The following is a 25,783-nucleotide window of genomic DNA, read 5'->3' as shown; positions in this document are numbered from 1 at the left end:
GGCTCACAGCGAATAAGTACTTCTTATCTACGGTTTCTGCGTCGTCCAAGTGGAAAACTTACCGCTAAAATTTACCGGCTTTACTAAACCAAATAGACTATCGTGTGCGCGCGCGTGTGTTTTTAAATAGTTCCCGCACATTTTCTTTCGTGCGCCTAGTAGCACCTTCACAGATGAATTCTGGATATCTGGCTAGATGAAAGAACAAAGAAGCAGAACAAAATACAGAACAGGGTAAAATTGTTTTTCTATCAGTATTTATCATTCAACGTGTACAAACTTTAACCGGGAGAAAAAGACCGCTTATTGCATAGTGCGCGCTTATACAAACTTTCCTTTTTTTGAACTAGTTGAGCCTAGGAAATACTTTTCCGAGACTAATTTCATTATTTTCTCTAATTAACTGTGTGGTATTTCAACAGGAGCGAAAATTAGAATATTATTTTTATTTTGTTATTTTGATTTTATTTTGGACTGGGATAAAAGAATATATTTTTAAATTAAATAAACTTATATTTTATTAAGTCTGTTGTCCGAAATAACTATTCATTGCAATCTCATCCTTTCCCCTACAAAGGTGTTTCCCTAGTGTGTACTCTCACATGCCTTTTCAAATGACCTCGTTCTTTAAACTGCTTAAAACAAATTTCACACTTATAAGGTTTTTCTCCAGTGTGCACTCTCAAATGTCTTTTCAAATGACATGTTTGACTGAATTGCTTAAAACAAATTTCACACTTATAAGGCTGTTCTCCAGTGTGTGCATTCTCAAATGTGTTTTCAAATTACCTATTTGACTAAACTGTTTAAAACAAATTTCACACTTTGTAAGTTTTTCTCCAGTATGCGTTCTCAAATGATTTTTCAAAGGACTTGAAGTATTAAACTTCTTTAAACAAATTTCACATGTATAAGGTTTTTCTCCGGTATGCACTCTCAAATGACTTTTCAAAGAACCTTTGAAAGCAAACTGCTTTAAACAAGTTTCACACTTGTATGGTTTTTCTCCAGTGTGTAATCTCAAATGTATTTTTAAACTACCTGCTTCACTAAACTGTTTAAAACAAATTTCACACTTATGAGGTTTTTCTCCAGTGTGCATCATCAAATGCCTTTTCAAATTACCTCGTTCTTTAAACTGCTTAAAACAAATTTCACACTTGTACGGTTTTTCTCCAGTGTGTAATCTCAAATGTATTTTTAAATTACCTGCGTCACTAAACTGTTTAAAACAAATTTCACACTTATTAGGTTTTTCTCCAGTGTGCATCATCAAATGCCTTTTCAAATGACCTCGTGCTTTAAACTGCTTAAAACAAATTTCACATTTGTAGGGTCTTTCACCAGTGTGCACTCTCAAATGTAGTTTCAAATTAGATGCTTGAGTAAACTTTTTAAAACAAATTTCACATTTATAAGATCTTCGCCCAGTTACTACTTCCGTATTTTTATTCAATGGTTTTCCTTCAGCATGACTCAGACTACTTGTATAGCTTCCTGTATGAGATGAATGTGCAGTTAATGTTTCCATACTTTTCATTTTGTTCTCCTCCTGGGAACAACCTAAAATATTTAAAAATTTAAACTAAAAGGGAAGTCCGAGAACTAAGCAATAAATCTGCACCACTTTCTGGTAACATCCTTAATCTCTGCCTTTTACAATTTATAAGACAAAACGACGAATAAAGAAGACGAAAGGGACTCTACAATATGCAGTCACATTCCGCCTATTCGTCTAGGAAAAATTCCAACGAAAGTTGATTGCGTGTATTTAAAATACGAGTAAAATGAAAAATTCAAAAAACAGCTTATGTTTCATTTCGGTTCAGAGATGATTCACCATCCCCATACTTACGTCTCTGTCTCTTCAGACGTCTTCAGTGGGGTTACATGAACACCTCTCATGTAGTCCCACTAAAGATGCCTGGAGAGACAGAAACGTACGTGGTGCATCATCTCTCAACCGAAATGAAACATCGGGTACTGACATCTGGGTATTTCACTTAGTTTAGGTACCTGTTTGGTTATAGCGTATTGTTTTATTCTGTAATACTAAAAATAACGAAAGTAATGAGAATTGCTAATACCGAGGAATCGGTACTTTGGGTATTGGACAAATACTTACTCTGTAACGAGTAGATACTAAATTCTTTGGGTATTGGACAAATACTCGCTACTTTGTAACGAGTAGGTACTAAATTTACATCACTAATAGAAACTTACTGGTCACCGGCCGGGTTCCAATCAATTTAGTTGCAACCAACCGCAGTTTTACGACTCACCGGTTTAAGCTAGCGAACTGTGCTAGTGGAAGACCAATGGAGCTGATGACGAACTAAGTCGAAGCCAGCCGCGAATTATATATTTGACGTTCGAGAAGGTGTTTTTAAAAAAGTATTTTATTATTTAAACATAAATTATAACTATTTTCAAAATGTGAAACAACAGAAGTGTTAAACAAAACTGAACAAAGTTACCAAAGTTAAATACAAGTAGCAAAAGTTAAGCAAAAGTTAGAATGATCTGAAAGTCCCTCTATTTATAAGGTATTATTGCGTAGTTTCTAGTATCCTAGAATCTGCAGAATCCAGTGGCGTAACTCCTCCCTCACTGAGTCCGAAAAATAATGGAGTTATTTTTGGGATGCTGGTTGCTGGATCTTCTTCTTCAAAGCCGGAATCTTCTTGTAATTCTATTTCATTCTCGTTCCGTTGCTTTGGTCTTCTTTGTTTAGTAATATATAGAATTATCAGGATTAGGATAACTGCTATGACTGAGGTTGTCACTAATGGAGTTGTATGAAATGTAGTACTTGTTTCTCTTATTGGTACTAATTGTTTTGCCATATTATTAATTGCGTAAAGATTTTCAAAATGAATTTTGGTAATATTATGGTTTTGGAATTTTCGTAGATTTTCTGTAGAAAAATATTTTATTTTTGGTAAAATTAGAGCTTTCCCTCTGTGTATTTTGATATCATTATTGAATTTCAATTGATTGATTGTCACTTCACAATTTTCTGGTATACTGATGACGAGATGGACTGTGGACTTCGAAAATTTGGTCTCTCTTGCACTTTGATTGGACTCGTTCAGATGTGGATGGCATTATCAATACTTCATTATTGGTTACTTGTTCGATAATGGATTCTTGAAGAGTGACTTCTGTGGTAAAACAATGGGTTGAACTTTAACCATTGAGGAAACGTAAGGTACAATTGTCTTGTAGTATGGTGTCTTTTTACAATAATATATTTCTTCTAAAATTGGGCATTCGTCTTTTTGTAGGTGCATTTCGTCGGAGGTTCGTGTTAAATAAGGGTATGTGGGAGTGTACATTTTGTTCTTTTGGATTATTGGGTATATATGATAAAATCAAGGACTTTTGGTTTTAGGATAGGAATGTGAGTAGCAAAGATCCGTTTTGAACTTGAAAAAGTTACTTGTGTCCCTAATAGCATGTAATAAGTTAAAATATTTGTAAATTTTGGGATTTGAGAAGGTTGATAAATACTGTGCAAATATTCAATCATGTCTTGAATTTCCTTACTTGAAATAATTGAACTATGCAATGAGTTTAATTTGGAGAACATAATTCCGTTTGCGATATTCTCAATAAAATCTATCATATTTTGGCAATCTAAATTTATCTGACTTATGGTACCTTGAAAAGTAATATAGTTTCCTAAACTATTTATAGTGTTTTGGCTTTCTAATTGGAATTTCTGTAAGTTACGTTGCAGTTTTTCTTGGTTTTGCCAAAGTGTGGCTAAAGATTTGTTGTAATGATCGATTAGTTTTTTATACAAAGATATTTGTAAGTTCGTCTCATGGTTAATATGTTTCTGATTATTTTTCAGGACTTCTATCGCTTTATCATATCTATCTCCGTCATCTGAAGAGATTCTACTTGCCTAACTATTTCGTTTAAGTTAATATAATGGATAAATGTATGTTTACTATAGATTAATCTACATGTGCCTAATTTAATTGGGAGTAAAAGGTTTTCAAGGGGCGTTATATTGATATCGATGCCATCTCCTTTAACCTGGTGAGACGTCCGGTATATCACTTGTATCAGAGTCAACACGATTATCGTCTTCATTTTGTTGAACCTGCAAAAAGTTTTTTTCTATTAGATCTTGGTTTGCGAGCTGTGCTTTTGTGATAAACCCCTTTATCAGTCTGTAATGTCAGCTTATCGTCTTTAAGAATAGTTGTTTGTTTAAACTTAGGAAGTGCCTTACTGCGGTTTCCTGTCTTAATATAGGCTTTGTCTTCATTTGTGTATTCATCAGGTTCTGACCTCGATAAATTGCGTTTATCTATCTGCTGAGTTTTCACGTTGGCATTCCTTTCGTGTATTTTCCCGTATATCTTGCATTGAATGGATCTGGGTTATTTATATGCCCTTTTATAATTTCGAACGGCGTAAATTTAGTTACAGAATGAATGGAATTATTATATGATAATATACAATGTTTCATTAATTGTTCAACTGACATGTCTTTATTTGTTTCTTTAAGGCATCTAAAATGTTCTATTAAGGAAGAATGAAAACGTTCTACCGGAGAATTCGAATTACTACTCTTAGGAGTGGTAAAATGTAATTCTATTTTATGTAATTTGCAAAAATCTTCTAAGTCATAGTTTTTGAATTCAGTGCCGGAGTCAGTTGTTATTTTATAGGGTGATCCATGATGTGTGATGTAGTTTAATAAACCATCGACTATTGAAATTCCACTAATGCTGGGAATTTGATATGCTTGTCCGTATCGAGAAAATGTGTCGATTATTGTAAGAAATTGTGTATTGGATATTCTAAATACATCCATGTGAATATGATCAAATGGCTTAGAAGCCGTTGGCGTAAGATTAAATTTAATGACTGGTGGGTTTCTATCATATTTATTTTTTAAACAAACATCACAATTATTGACATATTGGGCCAGTAGTATCGTGAACTTAATGCCATTTTTAGCTCATTCATGCCACGATGTCCATTTATAAACATGATAATAATTAAGTTTTTCTTTTTGTTCGTCGGTAGTCTCAATATAATATAATAATAATAATATAATAATAATAATAGAGTTTATTTGTAGCAACCTAGTACATAATAAATAAACCCAGTTTCTCACTGAAGTTGTTAGTCACATGGACTACAACTTGTGCGTGAGGGTTAAATTTAGATTATAAAACAACATGAATTTATCTTAAAGTTTACAAAAAGGAATCGAATATAATCTTGTTCATTCTTGTTCTCTCATATGTCTTTAAATTTGGGCTCCTCTTCTAACTAATTCAGTTAACGTTAAATTTTGTTTATCGGATCTACAAAAATTTCTAATAAAATTCAACACAAGATTGCAAAAACTTCCGACGGGATTCTTCTGGCGGGACTTCGTTTTCTATAAGAATTTTAATGATATTTTGAAGGTGTTTTATCCATTTTCACCATAATTTTTACAATTTAAATATTTAGAAGTGACATACGAAATAAATCATTTTTGACATTTTTATATCATATATATATCATCTAATATTTTTGTACAGTGTACAAATTTAAATGCAGAATTTTTAAAATAATTTTGTAATGAAACTACAAATGTTTCAGGTGATAGCGGTGCTCTAAAATACAAGGCGTATAATTTTCTTGGGTCTATATAATCTTTTACAAAATTTATTATTCCTTTTTGCAGATCTCTTTGAGGTAAAATAACAAATAGTCTTGTATTGTCGAATATCTTTTCTCTTTTAGTTTTTATTTCGTTAATTTCTCCATAAGTTAGTAAAATTTGGTTCTTGTATAAGTTCAAGGCTCGATCTGTTATTGGTATGCTAAGAATTGGATTTTCGGCTGAAGTATGTACTGTATTTCCTTCGCTATCTTCGTTTCCACTTTGATTAATATCTGGAGGTCTAATTTGTACATCAGATATTACGTTTATCCTTTTTTCTTGTTCATATTTGTCTTTTAATGTTTTAGAAATGTCTTCATTACTTAGCTCAGGTAAATAAAGTTCTACTTTCTTGATTTGGAATTGATAAGTTTTCTAAACTCTGGATGCCATTTTCAGATAACTTTATTTGCAACTCAGGACTGCAAAACCAATTGTCATAAAATAGCAAAAAGTTTTGGTTTTTTGGTATGCGTTCAGCTAAGCGAATAACAACATTACTGCTGGCACTTCCCAAGTAGCAATTTGTCGACGCGACAACGTTGTCTACTGCGTGGCAACGTTTTCTTACAACGTTGTTATTGCCTAAAAGACGACCCTATTCTGCACTGATTTGGTGGACGATTTTTGAGTTGTCTTGACGTTGCCTAGGCAACCTCCTGTTTAAGCAACATCGTTTCGTAACCGTTGCATAAGACAACTGAAGCGACTATAAAAATCACCTACGCGTGCAATGGTTGCTCAAGGAGTCAGACTAGTTAGGTTTTTTTACCTATATTTTTAACACCTGTATGGTGAATGCGAAAACCAAAAAGTAAACTGTTTTGACATCGTATTGGATATTTAAATTTATATGATATAAATACATAAAGGACTTATTACCTGATGTGAAATTTATAAACGCATCTCAGATTACCGTCAAATATGGATATTTCACCTTTAAAAAACAAAAGCGCTGCTTTTTTTATGACATTTTTGACAAAAAATATGCAAATTTAAAAAATCAAATTTTAATATAAAAGTCAAAATTTATGTTAAAGATGTTCTGTATAAATTTAATGTATTGATGGTGCTTTTAAAGTTATCAGAAAATGCCTGCCTGCATTTTTTATATTCTGTGTTTTCATTTTCTTTACATCCCAAAAATCTCAAGTAAAACCAAAATGGCGCATTAAACAATATTACCAATATTACTAAACAATACCTAATTACCAACCTTAGACGGATAAGACAACTTAGAAGTCCAATCGCCAACCAAACCCGGCCGCGCCGACTATGAAAACCATTTTAGAACGCACCCTCTTATTGGGTGACAGAGGTCATGTGACCAGTGTCAAAAGTGTATCATTCTCATTAACAGCGTTGCCACATTTAGTAGATTTCTACTTTTTTGGTAGATTTTTGATATTTTTTAAAAAATTCTAGTAGGCAATATTTTTTAGTAGATTTTTGGTATATTTCAACAGAATTTGATCCATTTTTTTTCGAATCATGAGGAAACTATAATAAGTCTTTTTGAAAAATTTAAACGCAGAATGAAAGACTGCATTATTTAGAAAAACCAAAACGTTTCTTTTGAACGAGATATTTGGAATTAAAAGTCACTAATTTTTTTCTTTTTTTCACCCCTGTAACGTATTAAAATAAACATTATAGAAGTTTTCAGGGACTTTCGGTCCTCGGTAATAACGTAATCTTTCTTTGTGCGTTTAAATTTTTCAAAAATACTTATTAGTTTTCTAAGGATTCGCAAAAAACGAAAACATTTAAAATACATTAAACATTTTAACAGACGACATTTTGCGCCTATCCCGTTAAGTTAGCTGTTGTTTTTATTATAAAAAATCCCAAATATATCCCAAAAATACTTAAGTATATTTTAGTTTTTGATTTAGTAGATTTTAGCTAAAAAATGATAATTACCAGTTGCCCAGGCAACCAAGTGACGTCATATAACGTTGAGGAAACGTCAGTTTTTGGTTGAATATAACACGTGTTTGAACACTACGTCATATAGACGTCTTTTGTAGGTGATTTTAAATACGTAAGATTATAGACGTTAAAATTACGTTTAAAAAACGTTTTAATTTCAGAAAGCCTAAGTCTGACGTCACAAAATTGGGAGGAGCTTGCTTGTTTGTATTGACTCCAAACAATTTCGTTTAGATATAGATAACGCTAAATGTTCATGATAAATTTCTCATTTATTGTTTACGTGGTTTGTGCCTTGTGTGATAAAATAAGACTTTTCATTTCGATATTTATAGTTGAAGAAACGTGTAAATTAAGCGATTTTTATGTGTTTTGCTCAGTGAGTTAGTTTAATGCAGTAATTCTTCTTGACAACTATTTGAGGTTATGTTTATTTGTTTTTAATTAAGCGTTAAATGAAGATATTAAGACAGCGTTAAATTAAGATATTAGTATGCTGGATAACTTGTTAATAAATTATTTATTAGTTTCATATATATGTTGTTTCAGTTTTGACACAGTAAGTAGGTATATATAACTAGTGAAAATTCTAAAATGTGAGGGCTGGTACAATCATGCAAAATCAATGATGCTTCTAGCCTAGCGCACAAGCGATCTTAAACAAGTGGTAGTACTTATATCTTCGACACATGGTACGTAGGCCTATAGGTTTCATGTTATGTACCTATTTTTATACTATTTTGAAACATCTGAAAGAGGTCACTTTTTGAAAGTATTAAAGACGTGATTTTACCGACGTGAAAAAAACGTAGATACGATTACGTTTTAAAATCGTCACAATTATGACGTCAAATCGATGAGACAAATACACGTGATTTTCAACGTCAGTTCTACGTCATAGAAACACGTTAATTGGTCATTTTTATGACGTGTTATCTACGTTATAAAAACCTCGTTTGGTTGCCTGGGTGGTGGTTTGGAATAATTAGGTTTCCAATTTTGTGGAATTGCTCTTGGGACATTTAGGACGGATATGCATATCACTGTATTACTGTATATTTACATGGCCTAAAAGGAATCTACTGATTTTGTGAAAACAAAACTACTGAAAGAGTTAAAACTGACCTGGCAACCCTGTCTACCAAAGTAGATACAAAGATGGTTATCAAATCTACTGATAAAACAATGGAATGGAAACCAGCTATTAAAAAAACAAATAAACAGGTTGTTAAATAAATCGAAAATTTCCATCAAAATAAAATATATAATAATTAGTTTAGCATTATAACATTTTTAAGTCGTTGCGATTGTTGAAAAAACTGAAGTGTGATATGTAGTTGTCAAAATGGTAATAAATTAGTTGCCCGTATAACTACAGGTTGTAACATCGTAATGTCAGTCGGGGTAGGGGACGTTGGCCGAAACAACTGAAAATGTTCTCGGGCAACGTTGTACACAGTGCATTTGTTTGTACTGACAACCAATGCGTCGAAAAATTGCTACTTGGGTTATATCTGGTAAATCGTCTGGTTGCTTATGAGCTCCACAATAAACCTCAAAATCATATACTATGCCGCTCGCACCTGCAAGACAAAATAATTTGTAACCCCATTTCTTTGGCTTTTTGGGATTATATTGCTTTAGCCCGCTTATAGGGAATAATTTGCTCGTCAACAGATAAATGTTGCTCTATTGGTATGGACTTCATATTGTGCCTTATGGTTTCAATCACATTTCTTATTTTGAACAAACGATCTGGCGGATTCAATGGTAGTTGGTGATTATCAGCAAAATGTAAATTTTTTTTATTTGCTCAAATCTTCGTAACGGCATTACATCAGCGACTTGAGAAATTCTACACGCATTACTCCAATACCTACTAGTACCTGGTACCGATATCAGTGACATATAGAAACATGCTCCTAAAAACTGTTCCAGATCTTTTGAATCCATAGAAAAGTTTCCAGATATATCTGTTTGTGTAGCATACAAATTTGATTGCTCCATTATATAATCTAACAAAGCTTTATCAACTAATTTATAAAAATATTGGACGGGAGTTTTCACTTCAGTTTCATCCTGTAGATGGGCACCCCAAAGAGGCGTTTGAGCTGCCTCATTCTTTGAATTTGTCCATTTCAAATCTATTTTCTTTTTTCCATAATTTGAACAAATGGGAATTTGATTATTTGTTAGGTCTGATAGAGGTGGCGGTAGGTCTTCATCATCAGAAGAATCCGCTTGCTGACCCAATTGGTCACCTTCGACTATTTGATCATCACTACTAGATGAATCTAGAAACAGGAATTTACTAAAAAAAGTTGCAATATGTAGGAAAAAACTTACCTTGCAACATATCTGGTAGATAAGTTTCATCTGTTATGCTATCATCGCTGCTATAATCAAGATCACTGTCAATATCTGGTAAAAGTATATGTGTTTCCTTTTGTTTGCCATAAAAACGTGTTGGATCCATAATCAAAATAAAAATACCGAAAGTACAGAAAAATTCAGTCACTACTGCACAGTGTATATTTGAATATACAGTTGTAAAATATGCACTACTACTTCTCACGAGTCAAAGATTGAAACACAAAACACACCTTGCTATTCAAAAGACTTTACAAGACTAAATACTAAATTTCATTTCTATTTTTACCTGCGTAAAACCCCACAAATAATTCACTTTAGACAACCCCCTCGATGTTGCCATTTTTTTTATCGCTGTTATTTGGAATTTCTATAGAGAACCTACATAATACAGTTGCTTAGACATGTATTTTAGAATATACAATGACCAATTTTGTTTTAAGATCGATATAAACCAATATAGACCAGAGATAATATTTGTATATTTAAATATACGTGGTACCATAGAGGGTTATTATTTAAACATAAATTATAACTATTTTCAAAATGTGAAACAACAGAAGTGTTAAACAAAACTGAACAAAGTTACCAAAGTTAAATACAAGTAGCAAAAGTTAGAATGATCTGAAAGTCCCTCTATTTATAAGGTATTATTGCGTAGTTTCTAGTATCCTAGAATCTGCAGAATCCAGTGGCGTAACTCGCGGAACGATTCAGAATTGATGAATCGATCGCGACGTTTGTAATCGCGTACTTCCAACTCCAGTCGACGTATGTGTGTGTAGATATTAATAACTTGATTCAGAATTGAGAAATCGCGTGCAGTCATGTACTGAATGATTGCTTCTTGTATTATAGTAACATTGTTACCGTATTTTGATATTAGTAAATACAATTTTGTTTTTCTTTTACAGATAAGTGTCAAGGGGGCTTCCTTCGAAACGGAGCTGTTAAAATACATATTTTAACCGTCGCGTCGTCCAAAATAATAATTTCGGACGCTCTCTCATAAAACAACCCAAAGTACTTAAGCTAGAGACCCTACCGGCGTGAATAAGAACTATTTTTTGCGGGAAGCGGTCCTTCCTTCCGATAAGAGCGGCTTTCTTTCACTTCCGCGTACAACCTTGACGAGTCAACAACTATTGGCTGTCAGTTTCGACGGTAGCGCGGTTTGAAACTTGTACTTTCTTGATAAAATTGGTGTATGTGAAATATACAAAACGAGAAAAATAGATATTTATCTATAAAAGCACACATTATGAATTGAAATATTATTGTATCCTGATTACTGAACGAATACACAGCATTAATAGTAAAAGCAATAATTATTATGTTTTTTTTATTTTATTCATTATAATTTTAATATTTAATATATAAATTCGTGCGACTGGATAACTGCTTATGCAAGAGGCCATTGAGAAAAAGAAGTTTATGTGAAATTGAGAGGTTAGCTCTGTTTTTATTGGCTGTGAGTTTCGTCGGTAGCGCTCTATCGAGGTTTTAAACTTGTACTTAATCTGATAAAATTGTTCAAATTCAATGCACAAAACTGCCACTAACATCTCCGGCGAAAAGTGTCAAATCCCCTTTACTCATCGGCTCACAGCGAATAAGTACTTCTCATCTACGGTTTCTGTGTCTTCCACGTGGAAAATTTACCGTTAAAATTTACCGGCTTTACTAAACCAAATAGACTAGCGTGTGCGCGCAGGTGTGTGTTTTTAAATAGTTCCCGCACAGCGCATATTTTCTGTCATGCGCCTAGTAGCACCTTCACAAGGATATCTGGCCAGATGGAAGAACAAAATACAGAACAGGGTGAAATTGTTTTTCTATCAGTATTTATCATTCAACGTGTACAAACTTTAACCGGGAGAAAAAGACCGCTTATTGCATAGTACGCGCGTATACAAACTTTACTTTTTTGAACTAGTTAAGCCTAGGAAATACTTTTTCGAGACTAATTTCATTATTTTCTCTAATTAATTGTGTGGTATTTCAACAGGAGCGAAAATTAGAATATTATTTTTATTTTGTTATTTTGATTTTATTTTAGACTGGGATAAAAGAATATATCTTTACAATTAAATAAACTTACATTTTATTAAGTCTGTTGTCCGAAATAACTATTCATTGCAATCTCATCCTTTCCCCTACAAAGGTGTTTCCCTAGTGTGCACTCTCAAATGTCTTTTTAAAGTACGTGCGTCACTAAACTGTTTAAAACAAATTTCACACTTATAAGGTTTTTCTCCAGTGTGCACTCTCAAATGTCTTTTCAAATGACATGTTTGACTGCATTGCTTAAAACAAATTTCACACTTATAAGGCTGTTCTCCAGTGTGCATTCTCAAATGTGTTTTCAAATTACCTATATCACTAAACTCTTTAAAACAAATTTCAAATTTTCTCCAGTATGCGTTCTCAAATGTCTTTTCAAAGGACTCGAAGTAGTAAACTTCTTTAAACAAATTTAACACTTAAAAGGTTTTTCTCCAGTGTGCATTCTCAAATGTGTTTTCAAATTACCTATTTGACTAAACTCTTTAAAACAAATTTCACACTTATAAGGGTGTTCTCCAGTGTGCACTCTCAAATGTGTTTTCAAATTACCTATATCACTAAACTGTTTAAAACAAATTTCACACTTTGTAAGTTTTTCTCCAGTGTGCACTCTCAAATGTTTTTTTGAAGAACTTAAATCAGCAAACTGTTTAAAACAAACTTCACACTTATAAGGCTGTTCTCCGGTGTGTATTCTCCAATGACTTTTCAAATGACTAACAAAGTAGTAAACTTTTTTAAACAAATTTCACACTTATAAGGTGTTTCTCCGGTATGCACTCTCAAATGTTTTTTTAAAGAACCTGCTTCACTAAAATGTTTAAAACAAACTTCACACTTGTATGGCTTTATCCCAGTATGTACTCTCAAATGTATTTTCAAATAAGATGCAAGAGTAAACTTTTTAAAACAAATTTCACATTTGCCAGGTCTTCGTGCAGTTACTGCTTTCATATTTTTATTCAATGGTTTTCCTTCAGCGTGACGACCTGTATACAGTGGCGGCTCGTACCGCTTTAAGAAGGTAGTGCCACAACTCGGGCAGCCGCCAAAATTTTTAGTGACGGATTCACGATATTGTCAAAAAAAAGGTATACTGCCAACAAAAACTAAAAAAAAAATATGCGCGGATACTTTTATCTTATGTACATATCTTAAGTTTATTGATCTGAGGTGCCAAGCAATTGTCCAACATTGATCAAAACAGTTCCGTAAATTAATTAATAATAAAAACCTCTTAACCTACCACCAGCATTTACTGCTGATAGTACTTGAAAATTGTTATTACGATTTAGTCTCTATTTACCAATTTATAAAAATAATACTATTTCATTACTCACACACATGCACAAATTTTTGTAATGTCACTTTTAAAGTTTACGATATATGAAGTTCATTCTTCTATTTTTTGGTTGCAAAGTTTTCAATGACTTTATAATTAAAATTATCAATACAATTTACAAAATGCTTTTCTGCAGATAGCATACCTAAAGCACTAGGTTTCGATGTAAACATCGAAAAACAGCGTTCTGCTTCAGATGTTGATATAGGAATGGTAACTAAAATACTTAAAAGTTTAATAGTTTCTTCAAATGTGCTTTCTGAACCTTCCCTCTACAATAAAACCGATAGCGAAACAGCCCCAGAGGTAGTACTTAATTCGTCTCGCTAATACAGTAGGTACCTACTTCTAATTCAGTTTTAAACCGAGTTTTGCTTAAAAATTAAAATTGTCTCCATGGTTCATTAAGAAATGATTCGGAGAACTGATGCTTATAAGCAGAAAACTTCTCTGACATAAATAAATTAGAAGCAACTAAATGTCCGGAGAAGGTAGACCTTTGAAAGATCTGGTACTTTGAATAATATGAACCTTTAAGTCGTTGTCTAATTCGGCGCTAAAATTGACCAGCTCCTTAAATATGCCTCTATTTTCTGAATTTTCTTTTTCGTCGTGACCTCTTAAAGCTAACTCGAAAGCTCCACGTTTATAGTGTCCACTTATAACATTTGTAGTTTTTTTTTCTGGCGAAAAACCACCAAAAAAATTTTTAAAATACTAATCTTTATTGTCAATTAATAAATTAAACTTAAGAAATAATCAAAATATTATCAAAATACCCACGATCATGATGCACCAAAAGTTTAATTATAAATACAAAAACTTTTTAACAGAAAATATACATAATAAAAGCGACAAACCAGCACGTAAAGAAACTCAAAATAAATAGACCTGGCTTCATACCCTCGTGCCTGGCACAGAGATTCTAATGTTAAGGTATACTAATAGTCCAATATAGCTCTTTCTCTGTCACTTACATATAATGCTCGTAAAATCTTTCTCTCTTTACTCGTGCCAGTACTGACTTCGGCGCGAAGGAGATTCTCCTGTCGAATACTCTCCGCTGTCGGCAGGGATTGTATTGCGCCCATAGTTGCAATATTTTATGAAGATCAAAAGAAATACACACAAAAAAATTATTAGGAATTAAAAAGTTTTGAAGATAAAAAATATGTTTATGTATAGTTAGCAAGGTAGTGCCATGGCTCTATGGCACTACCTCACGGGCCGCCACTGCCTGTATAGCTTCCTGTATGAGTATGAGATGAATGTGCAGTTATTGTTTCCATACTTTTCATTTTGTTCTGCTCCTGGGAACAACCTAAAATATTTAAAAGTTTATGTTTGTTTAAAATAACATTTTGAATAACGGGTTTAGTCTGTTAATAAGATAGTAAAAAATTCCGGCAGCGATATTCCAAAAATAAGGATACTATTCCGTTTTAAGAATATTTTATATGAACATTTCGATATTGCATTAACGTTTAAAAAAGGTGATTTGCTAGTATTATTAATTTATTATTATTTAGAGAAATGACAAGTCCCAGAGCTAAACCATAAATCTGAAAATTCTCTTGGAGCCACTTTTTGGCAACATCCTTAATCTCTGCCTTTTACAATTTTTAAGGCAAGGAGACGACGAATAAAGAAGACGAAAGCATTGATTAAAAAAACCCATAGATAGCTCACCTCTTGGTAACCGAAAGACGTATCAACAACTAGATGGCGCTACTCGAAAACCGTATCGAGATTTCTCATTCTCTCTCTGACATGCGAGGAGGTAGGAGTAGTGTCAGGGCCGAACTTACCCTATAGGTGTATTATCTGTGACAGGCAGGTGTTGTGACAAATTAGAGCGGAATTTTATAAAAAAAGGACTCATATTTTAGACAAAATGGCCTCTGTAACTCATAAGTGTGTTTACGCGGGATGTTTTGAAAGAAACGATGGAACAAATAATAATATATCTTTCAAAACTGTGAGGAATAAACTGTGTTTCAGTTTATCAAAAAAACTGCGGGAACATTGATATTTTATTGATGGATATCACTGACATTATACAGAGGGTAATTTGCCAGCATCATTTTGCAGTGGAACATATTTACCAAAGTGGCCAAAGAAAGTTATTAAGGAAAAATGCTGTTCCTCTAAAATTTACACAGTTAACAACTGATTTAGGTGAGTACTCAATTTTATAAATATTTTTATGTTTGCCTAATGCGCTTTGTCAATGAGAATACTACTATTAAAATATATTTTATATAAAATCAGTGGATATTGAATGATTTAAATATTTTTATACAATTAAATCAAAAGAGATTTTTTTTAAATATGAATGCGTTGTTACTATCACTCCAGAAATAATGATGATGCTTGTTTTGCTTTAATTAAAATTACACATACATTTCAATGATTACACCTATTTTAGGTGATATCCCACCAGTATGCTCTACATACGTTTATTGCGGTACGAAACGTAAAAGATCTACAAGTGACGATTGTATGGTTAGGTCAACTCCATCGCCTAAGAGATCAAGTAGTAGTCTCAGTGATATTTCCAGTTTTGAAATTAATTTGCCCACAAAACTTGAAACTGAATTGACGGAGAAGGTAAAAAAATTGGAGTATCAAGTAAATGCTTTAAAGAAGAAGTGCCGTCAGAAGAACAGTCAGCGTTGTAGAAGAACAACAAAAAACAAAAAATCTGCAACCAAATTCATGTTACAGGTACTGTTAGAAAATAAAAGCAAATACGTGCACACATTTGTTAATATGCAGTTTTCACACAAAACTCGTTCACAATGGAGTCACAATGAAAAGGATTTAGCTCTGGCCATTTATTATAAGTCTCCTAGTTGTTACAAATTTTTAATTAGATCTCTTAACTTTATATTACCTTCAGTAAAAACAATTCAAACTTGGTTGCGTGTCATAAAATTAAGAACTGGTTTAAACACTTCCTTAATTGACAAGTTGAAGAAAAAAGCAGAGACAATGGATGAGTTGGAAAAAATTTGTGTGTTAATGTTTGATGAAATTTCTTTGAAAAAAAAATTGGAGTACAATAAATTAGATGACATTATAGAAGGGTTTTAAGATTTAGGTGCTTTAGGAAGAACAAACAAACTTGCCAACACAGGTCTGGTTTTCATGATGCGCGGCTTGCTACATAACTGGAAGATTCCGATTTGCTATTTTGTTACAGGTGGTCCAATACATAGCGACAACTTAAAAAACATTGTAGTTGAAGTTGTTTCAAAATTACAAAATATTGGGTATATACCAAAAGTGTTAGTGTGTGATCAAGCATCTAATAATAGAGCTTTATTTAAGCTGTTAGGCGCATGTAAGGATCAGCCTGCAATAGAAATAGGAAATCAGAGGATTTTCACTGTTTTTGATACACCCCACTTATTTAAAAGTCTAAGAAATAATTTTCTTAACAAAAAGTTGACGTTTTTTGCAGATTCTAACCAGATATCGTGGCAAGATATTGAATACACATACAACATCGATAGAACCAATGTGAGAGCACGATGCATGGTGAAAATAACAGACGTTCACATAAACCCTAATAATTTCCAAAAAATGCGTGTAAAATTAGCAGCCCAAATTTTTTCCAACTCAGTTGCCTCAGCAATATCAACAGCAAAATCTGTAGGCCAGTTACACACCAAAACGGCTCCTCATACTGCCGAATTTTTAAAAATTATAAATAATATTTTTGATGGTCTTAACAGCAAATATTGTAGTGATAGTAACCCAAACAGAAAGCCAATGTCAACTTTAAGCAAGTCAACTGAAAACTTAAAAGCAGGTTTAGAATATTTTAAAAAAATTAAAGTTTTTGAAAATCAGAAAGAGAGAAATAATATTCACTGTCTACACGGCTTTCAGTGGACAATTTTGTCAGTTTTATGTTTGTGGGAGGAACTTCAAAAATATAATGTGCCATATCTTTTAACATCTTTTCTGAACCAAGATCCTCTAGAAAATTTTTTCTCTATTGTGCGCAATCGGGGTGGTTACAATCCAACACCTAGTGTTAGTCAGTTAAGAATTGTCATTAAGCATAACACAAATATTAAACTAAAAATTGCTTTAGACAATGGAAATTGTGAAATAGCACAAACTGATAATTTAGATTTAACCCACGAAGTAACCAGCGTCGAAATATCTGACGAGTCCATTGAAACCCAAACAGTTCATGTAGAACAATCTTTAGACATGCAAAAGGAAAATAATGACAACCAAATTTTAAGCACGGCACATTCCAGCAAATGTAGCATAACAAATTTAGAAACGTGTGCTGTTACATATCGTTCATTTGGAAGAAGAGGGTTACATCTCAAAATGTTAAAGTTTTTTTTTATTGCATCAATAGCTTCCAAATAATGTCTTCTGCTATAGAAAAAATGGTTGCATGTGTAAGTACGCTAGTTTCCGAGAGATGGCAGATGCAACTCTTTGTCGTTCCCCGAATTTAACGAGTTGACTATGAAAAATACAGTTACATTTCAGTATGTACTTGACCTAGTTTTACTGAACGGTATTTGTTTTAGAGAATATAGTTATATCTTGAAATATAATTGACAAAAGATAAGTTAATATAATTAAAAGGGTGATATTTGTGTTTGGACCCATTTTTCTTAAAGGTAATATTATTTTTATACATTTATTTTTGGTATATAGAGTTATAAGTAAAGATATACCCATTTTTTTTTAAGTATAACGTTAAAAGTGACTAGTATGTTCTGATAGAAGGTTACTTTCTTAGTTGTAACTTTCTTTTAAATAATATATCATAAAAAGTAGTAGTGCATAAAAAGTAGTTTTGCGAAATGTAACCTTATTGCTTAAAATTATTTTGTTATATTTGAATTATTTTTTTTTGCATTGGGTAAATTATTATAACTTTATCGTATTATTACATATAAAAAATAACTATATTATATATTTTTACAGTATATATTTATAGTAGTATTATTTTAGGATTAATTTAATTAGACAATAATGCTTAATAACAGCCGTACGAATCGCATTTTTGCAAATCTTGAAAATGTTGAAGATAGTCAAGGCAATTATACTAAAGATAATTCGGAAAATTCTTTTAAAGATGCACAAAACATAATGTATGATAAATGTAATACAGTAAATACTACGGAAACGACACCAACAACAAAGTGGGTGATTGAACATTTTGCCAAGGAAAATTTAGAAAATTGTCCTGTTGGTAAGTTCTTATTTAGATCGAAAAAATACGGATTTTTTGTATAAGTATTATTATTTTAGATATTATTAATAATGCAGACCCATCTGAAAAAATCTTAAGCAACCCTATTATGACAAATGATGACACATGTGGTAGTGGAAATAATAATTTTTTGGGTAATATTAAATACAAAGATACACTGCTTTAAAGTTCCTAAAAATGTGGATATTATTATAAGTGGTGTTATTTTTATTTTTAGAAACTCAATTACCTAAAAAAGCTATGGATAAAGGTACTTCATCTTCAAGCAGTGACTCATCTTCAAGCAGTAACTCATCATCAAGCAGTAAGTCATCATCTAGCAGTAACACATCTTCTGATACAGACAACAGTTCACAACATTCTAAAACCGATACCGATCCTTATGGATCAGATGACAGCATCGCAGATCCTCCTTTTAATCCACCTGTCATTAAAAGGCAAGTTAAAATAACAACAGGTAATGCAATTAAAAAAAGAAAAGTTAAAGATCCGTCAAACAATGAAAAGGTGGGTAGGAAGAAACTTCGGCAGCCTGCAACTTGGAAACAGGCAGACACAAAGAGATTGCGAAATGGCGGAGAAGCCTATTTATCTACCAGAATTGTTCAAAATGCAGACGGCACAAAAACCAAATCCAAAATATTGCGGCCAGCTAAAACCCTTTTACCACCCTGCGGGAATAAATGCAAGTTAAAGTGTTCCGAAAAATTAGACGAAGCACAGAGAAACAAAATATTTAAAGAATACTGGAATCTGAATGACCTTGACAAACAAAGAGAATATATTTCGTCTAATTTGAAAGCTGTTGCACCACGGTACAGATATTCAAATAAAAAAGCACCCAGAAAACCAAATAATGCATACTATTTTTTAATTGATGGACAGCAAGTAAGGGTGTGCAAATATTTTTTTATGGCAACGCTATCAATTAATCACAAAATTATAACAACGGTCCTGCGAAAACAAACTGTATGCGAAACCGGAAAGGTTATAGAAAAGGACAAGAGAGGGAAGCATGGAAAACATCAAAAAATAAGTGAGAGCATAAAAAATTCAATTAGAGCTCACATTAACTCTATCCCCAGGAAAGAAAGCCATTATTGTCGGTCGCATTCCTCTAAAGAGTACATTGAAGGAAGTAAAACCATAACCTTTTACACAGGGACTACCTTGAATTATGTAAGGAACAAAATGTTTCTTCGGGAAACTACCTTATGTACTTTAAGATCTTCAACGAAGAATTTAATCTAGCATTTCATGTCCCTAAAAAAGACCAATGCGAAGAGTGCTTGCGATACAGGTCTTCGTCAGAGGAAGAGAAGGCATCTTTACAAGAAAAGTTCGATAAACATTTAACAGAGAAAGACTTATCCAGAACAGAAAAAGATATTGACAAACATAGTGATGGTACAACAAAAGTCGTAGTGTATGATCTTCAAGCAGTTTTGCCTTGCCCAACTGGAGAAGCATCATCATTTTATTATGTTTCAAAACTAAATGTTTTTAATTTTACACTGTATGATATTAAGTCTCACGAAGGCACTTGCTTTTTATGGCACGAGGGTGAAGCTTTGAGGGGGTCAAACGAAATAGGATCTTGCATTCTAAAGTTTCTTCAAAATATTTGTAATGACGAAAATTTAAATATAATCTTCTATTCTGATAATTGTGCAGGGCAAAATAAAAACAAATTTATAATTGCCCTGTACTTGTACGCTATAAATAATTTGCCCATAAAATCAATAACTCATAAATTTTTTGTCCCAGGACATGGACAGAGTGAAGGGGATAGTGTCCACGCTATGATAGAAAAACAGATAAAAAAATATAAAAAATCAAGTCCAATATACGTACCTGACCAATATGGGTGCATTATTCGAACAGCGAAAAAAACTGGAAGTCCATATAAAGTACATGAAATGGGTTTTAATGACGTGTTTGATCTTAAAGCTTTGTGTGCAGACTTACACCTTACTATTCCCAAAAATTTTAAAATATCTGATGTGAGGATCTTGATGTTAGATCGCAACAATCCTACTATTCTTAATTATAAATCATCTTTTAATCAACCAGAATATGATCAAGTGGAAATTGTGCGTTCTAGGCGTGAAATTAATGTCCATAATATTGCTTTAAAGAAAGCTTTTACAAAAAAAGTGGGAATCACTGAAGCCAAGAAAAATGGACTGTTGTCTTTAATAGAAAAAAAGCGATGTGTTCCTGACTACTACTTAAGTTTTTATAAAAATTTGTGAAGAAAAACAATCGTTATTATTGTTGCTTTATATTTCATATTGTGTTGTGTAATGGATACGAACTAGTTTTTTTATGTTTTATTAATCAGTTTTATTAAATAATATTGATCTAATGGCATTTTTAATAATACTTTATCAATACAATTTCTAAAATGTAACTTTATGAGCAAAACCAATTTCTTAAAAAGATAATATTTCTTTATTGAAGAGGGTTATATCTAAGTTTTTTTTCTAAACCTGATATCTAAAAAAAAAAAAAAAAATTTGTCAGAGCGATTAAAAGATCAGAAATCTATCATACTCAATCATTAAATCCTATAATATCAATAAACACTGCACAATATAAATGAAATAAATTGATAAGAATTTTAAAACCTCTCTACTGAAAAAGTGAAAATTCTTAGTTGTAACCCTCTTCTTCCAAATGAACGATATGTCGCTGGTTATATTTACTATAAGATTATAAAGAACTTGAATTGTGGTAAATGCCAGGAAGACTTGCTAAAAGACAACAAAATTCTATTACAGAAACACGAATTAATGTTACTTTTCAGAGATTATGGCGCAAATGAAGAAATAAAGTTTCTTCAGAGACCATCAGATTTGTTTGTTACTATTACTACAATATTGTTAGAAAAGTTTCACGAGGCTTTTAATTTATTTAAAGTAGATAATGCAGTTTTCGAAAAAATTGAAACCTATGTGACTAACCATATTTTATTAACTACTAATTGGCTTAAAAGCTGCGAAGACCATAAAAGGAAAATTATAAAATTTTTGGTAAAAATCAAACTTTTTAAAACTTGTCAGTGGTATAACGTTAATGAAAGCAAACAGAAAACTAAAAGGGAAAAGATTCACAGAAAATTACTTATTTTCGATAAAAGTAAAGGTAAACAAACATCAAAATGCAAAAATTCGACAAATAAACAGCAAAAAATTCAACAGACTGACAGCCACAAAAGTAAACAAACCAGAAACGTCACAAATTGTATTTAAAATATGAAAACGTCTTTTTTTCTACCTAGATCTTTTCAATGTACTGAGTTTAGTGCGTTCATAAAAATAACATGTGTTTTTACTTAATAACAGGCGGTAGCTGGTTTGTCTTTAGTTTCATGCGTGGAAGAGAATGATGCTAGATAAAAAGTATATGTTTTATCTCGCCGGGTATGAATGACGCACGGGTAAATAACCGTGGACTTAACTGTATGTTAAACTACACTATTAGCTTTAGTCTCTATATACAGTAGATATTAACAAGTATTTTATAATATCAGGAAAACAATATCAGTATGTCTTAAAACCTTGGAATCATATAGAAAACTTTTTTATTAAGTTTAGGGAAAAATGTATTATTGATAAAAACTTGCATGTCTCAAAACTAAAAATAAAAGAATCAGATGTCAGATATTATGAGTCGTATACCAAGTTTGTTAAAAAATATTAATTCTTCTCAAGAGTCATATACCTTCATTTTTAAAGCACTTTCATATAAATATTAACGTGGTTTTTAATTGTTCTCGACTTTTAATAATAATAAAATGTTTCAATATTGTCAACAATGAAAGTACTTCTTCAGAAAAAGAAATAATAAATATATATCTTCTTTTCCCAATATTTTAATTTTACAATCTTATCACAGTATATAGAGGTTCCCTCTTTATACTGTGATCTTAGTTTGAAAAGAATTAACATTCAAATATACTTATTTACTTTGTTTTTAAATATGATCTCATTAGTGATGTTTTAAACTTTCTAATCCTGTCTGTTTAATCCAGCTTTTACCTATTGTTCCTAGGCAAATGGCCTTCAACTATTTATATGTTGGAAATTCCCTGTCACTTTATCAAGATATGTATGTACTTACATTATTCATTTTGAACGTTGGGAATTTGTGGTATTTTTTCAAAGAAAGATAATAATCTATTGTATTTGGTACTCACCACTACTTTTTTTTAAAACATCGATGTCTTAATTCTAGAAAGTCCTTAGATAATTTTTAAATGTAAAAAGTATGCGATCGAACAGTAAATCATATTGATTTTAGTTCACCTCTGTACAATTTCTTATTTTGCACAGACTTCTATATTGCCTTTTCTAGATAAATTGTCAATTTTTTGTAGTACAATGTTACTATCAGAACAACATTTATATCCTCTTCTTCTTGTCGAAGTTCCTTCTCATATTGAAGGTTGGCCATCACTACAGCTATCCGTACCTTATTGGCGCCTGCTTTGAAAATATCTATTGAGCTGCAACTATACCACTCTCTTAAGTCTCTCAGTCAGGAAATTCTTCTTCTACCTATGGATCTTTTACCCTTAATTTTACCTTGCATTATGAGCCTAATATCTCATATTTCGCTCCTCTGGTAATTTGGCCTAAATCCAGCTTTCTTGTATTGATGTTCTTTATCACCTCGCAATCCTTTTGTAACATTGTAACCTTCTTAATACTTTTGCATTTGTAACTCGTTAGATCTAGGTATTTTCAAAATCCCTCTATAGCACTACATCTCAAATGCTTTAAACTTATTTATATTGTCTACTTTTAGTGTCTAGCTTTCCATTCCATGTAACAAAGTCGAGAACATGTAGCATCCTAAGGCTCTTATCCTCAGCTACAGAGGAAGATCTCGATTAACAAACATTTTTTTCATTTTTATAAATGCTTGTCTTGCAATTTCAATGCGTGTCCTGATTTCTCTAATAGATACATTTTGGTCATCGTTTTTATTTACCCAGGTTCCTAGATATTTGCAGTTATTTTGTAAAAATTTATAGCTATATATTAGGTTTTATTTTCGGTAAATTAATAATGTAGATATTTGAATACTTCAACTACTGCGATTAATTTAGCTGTAGTTATAGTAGTATTATTGTCTAGTTTTATAACATTTTTATTTATTTATTTAATTGGAATTGGTAAATGCCATACAGCCAGTCACAACATGATACAATTTTCTAAATATAATCTTAACTATTATAAAACTATAGCTAAAACTACAGTAGAAAACTATAATAGAAACCAGTAATACCATTGAATCACGGTTTTTACTCCAAATTTTAAATAACCGCTTGGGTTGACACGAAATTTTGGAATACATATAGGAAAGAAGAAAAGTAATTCTAAGCAAGTTAATACTTTTCGAGGTATTTGCGAGTAAATATGTTCATTTTTCAACAAAAAAAAAAACACTTTTTAGGTGGGTTTTTGCAAATAACTGAAAAAGTAAATATGTATTTTACCGAAAAAAAGGTTTCCAGTAAAAATATAGCTTCTAAAAAGAGAAAAAAATGGTGTATGTATGAACTCTCTAGACCCAGTAGAAGCAAAGTTGTAACTAATGAAAAATAGTTTCATATCTGTCAAATTTCAAAGCAAATATTTCAACGTGAAATAACCAAAAAGTTTACACTTTTTGGGGAAAACTCAGTACGACTTTTTTAAAGTGTTCAAAAAAATATTCATTTTTGTTTTTTAATAAGTTTCTAGCATAAAAAGTAAGTTACGCTCAAAATAAAGTTGGTCAAAAAAACTCGGGAAAATCAGCCCCCAATTAGCATTTTAAATCAAATTAATCGTTACCGCTTCCCAAGTTACTTTACTTATGTATTATTTATACTGATCTGTAAGTTTCATTTGTTCAAAGGGCTTATTTTTTAACAATTTTTTTTTATTTTGAAAAAAATGTTTTTTTTAAAATAACTTAAAATTTATTAGTGACACCAAAAATCACAAAGAGTAAAAAAAATGTAGGTTTTGCTTTTCTGAATATTTTGGATTTTTTGTTTTTCTGTAAGGCAAAAATTGGTTAAGATGTGGCTGTTCAAAATTTGCATACACTCGTGATTTTTGACTAGTTCAAGCCCTTTCAACTAGAGCTCCTTCAAAAATTTCCACTTTGAACCGATGAAACAATACATACACGAGTAAAGCAAGTTGTGATCTTGTGAAGTTGTAACGATTAATTTCATTTAGGATGCTAATTAGGGGGTGATTTTCACGATTTTTTAACAAAAAAATAAGAACCAAATATATTTTGATCATAACTTGCTTACTTTTGACGCTAGAAACTTAACAAAAATAATATAAATAAACCTTTTTTAAACACTTTAAAAAAAGTTGTAATGAGTTTTCGTCGAAAAGTGCTTCATTTTTTTTATTATTTCACGTTGAAATATTCAACATGGAATTTGACGAAAAAGAACTTATTTTTCAATAACTCGAAATACGTATTGACGTAGTGAAAAAAACTCTATAGAACAAAAGTTGCTTAGAATTAGTGATTTTAGGCACTTCTGAACTTATCTTGAACATATATTTTTTCACTCCCGAGAAGGGGTGATACTGAACCATAGGGCCAAAGCACACATCGGTACATCATTTGTTTTTCTTTGACATCTTAGCTAGGCGTAAGCCAAATTTCATGTCAATCCAAGCGAATCTTTAAAATTAGGAGGTTTTTTGCAATATTTTACCGTGAGTGAATGGACTAAATCTGGAAATAAATTATGTATCTTAGCTTGAAATATTTTAGTTTGCATCAATTCTGGAAATTAATTTGTTTGAAAAGTTACAAAAAAGTAATTTACATGACATGTAATTTATCACTGCTAATTTTATTATGTATTTTATATTTTGTTATTCCTTTGTAGTGCATTGATAAATAAATAATTTTTAAAAATCCTCTACTGTTTTCATTAATCAATTTTTAGCGTTTTTTCTGAAGTAAAATCGGAATTCCATAATATAGATTACAAGCACGTTAAAATTATTTGTGAAAATGCTGAATGCCACCCTTATATTGTCGTCTATTGCACTGGACAATGGCTGGAGCAGGTAACTCAAATTTATTTTTCAATCTTGGCAAAGATTTC

At 31.7% G+C, this 25,783-nt stretch overlaps 2 protein-coding genes across 2 annotated transcripts in view; both read right to left on the bottom strand.

Annotated features, from left to right (window-relative positions):
• Positions 1-539: 539 nt before the first annotated feature.
• The window catches only part of LOC126890040 (zinc finger protein 235-like), an 88,664-nt gene continuing 63,420 nt past the window's right edge, over positions 540-25,783 (bottom strand). The window contains exon 2 of the mRNA XM_050658868.1: positions 540-1,563. Within this exon, the coding sequence (XP_050514825.1) occupies positions 695-1,563 (869 nt within the window). The 3' untranslated portion in view covers positions 540-694. The remainder of the gene's footprint in view (positions 1,564-25,783) is intronic.
• Positions 9,245-10,292, bottom strand: LOC126890045 (uncharacterized). Its single transcript, XM_050658876.1, has 2 exons — positions 9,959-10,292; positions 9,245-9,906 (listed from the first exon to the last, which is right to left on the bottom strand). Exons 1-2 carry the CDS (start codon positions 10,086-10,088, stop codon positions 9,377-9,379), a joined length of 660 nt encoding a protein of 219 aa, XP_050514833.1. The 5' UTR covers positions 10,089-10,292; the 3' UTR covers positions 9,245-9,376.

Source organism: Diabrotica virgifera, chromosome 8, assembly GCF_917563875.1.
Source record: "Diabrotica virgifera virgifera chromosome 8, PGI_DIABVI_V3a".
NCBI lineage: Eukaryota > Metazoa > Arthropoda > Insecta > Coleoptera > Chrysomelidae > Diabrotica > Diabrotica virgifera.
The sequence above is the reverse complement of the archived record's forward strand: the minus strand, read 5'-3'. Positions and strand labels throughout refer to the sequence as shown.

Bases quoted from the DNA above. Each gene is read 5' to 3' on its own strand.
- LOC126890045 (XM_050658876.1), bottom strand. From the start codon at position 10,088: ATGGATCCAACACGTTTTTATGGCAAACAAAAGGAAACACATATACTT. The intron at 9,907-9,958 runs GTAAGTTTTTTC...TCCTGTTTCTAG, and splicing joins TCTACCAGATATGTTGCAAG to ATTCATCTAGTAGTGATGAT.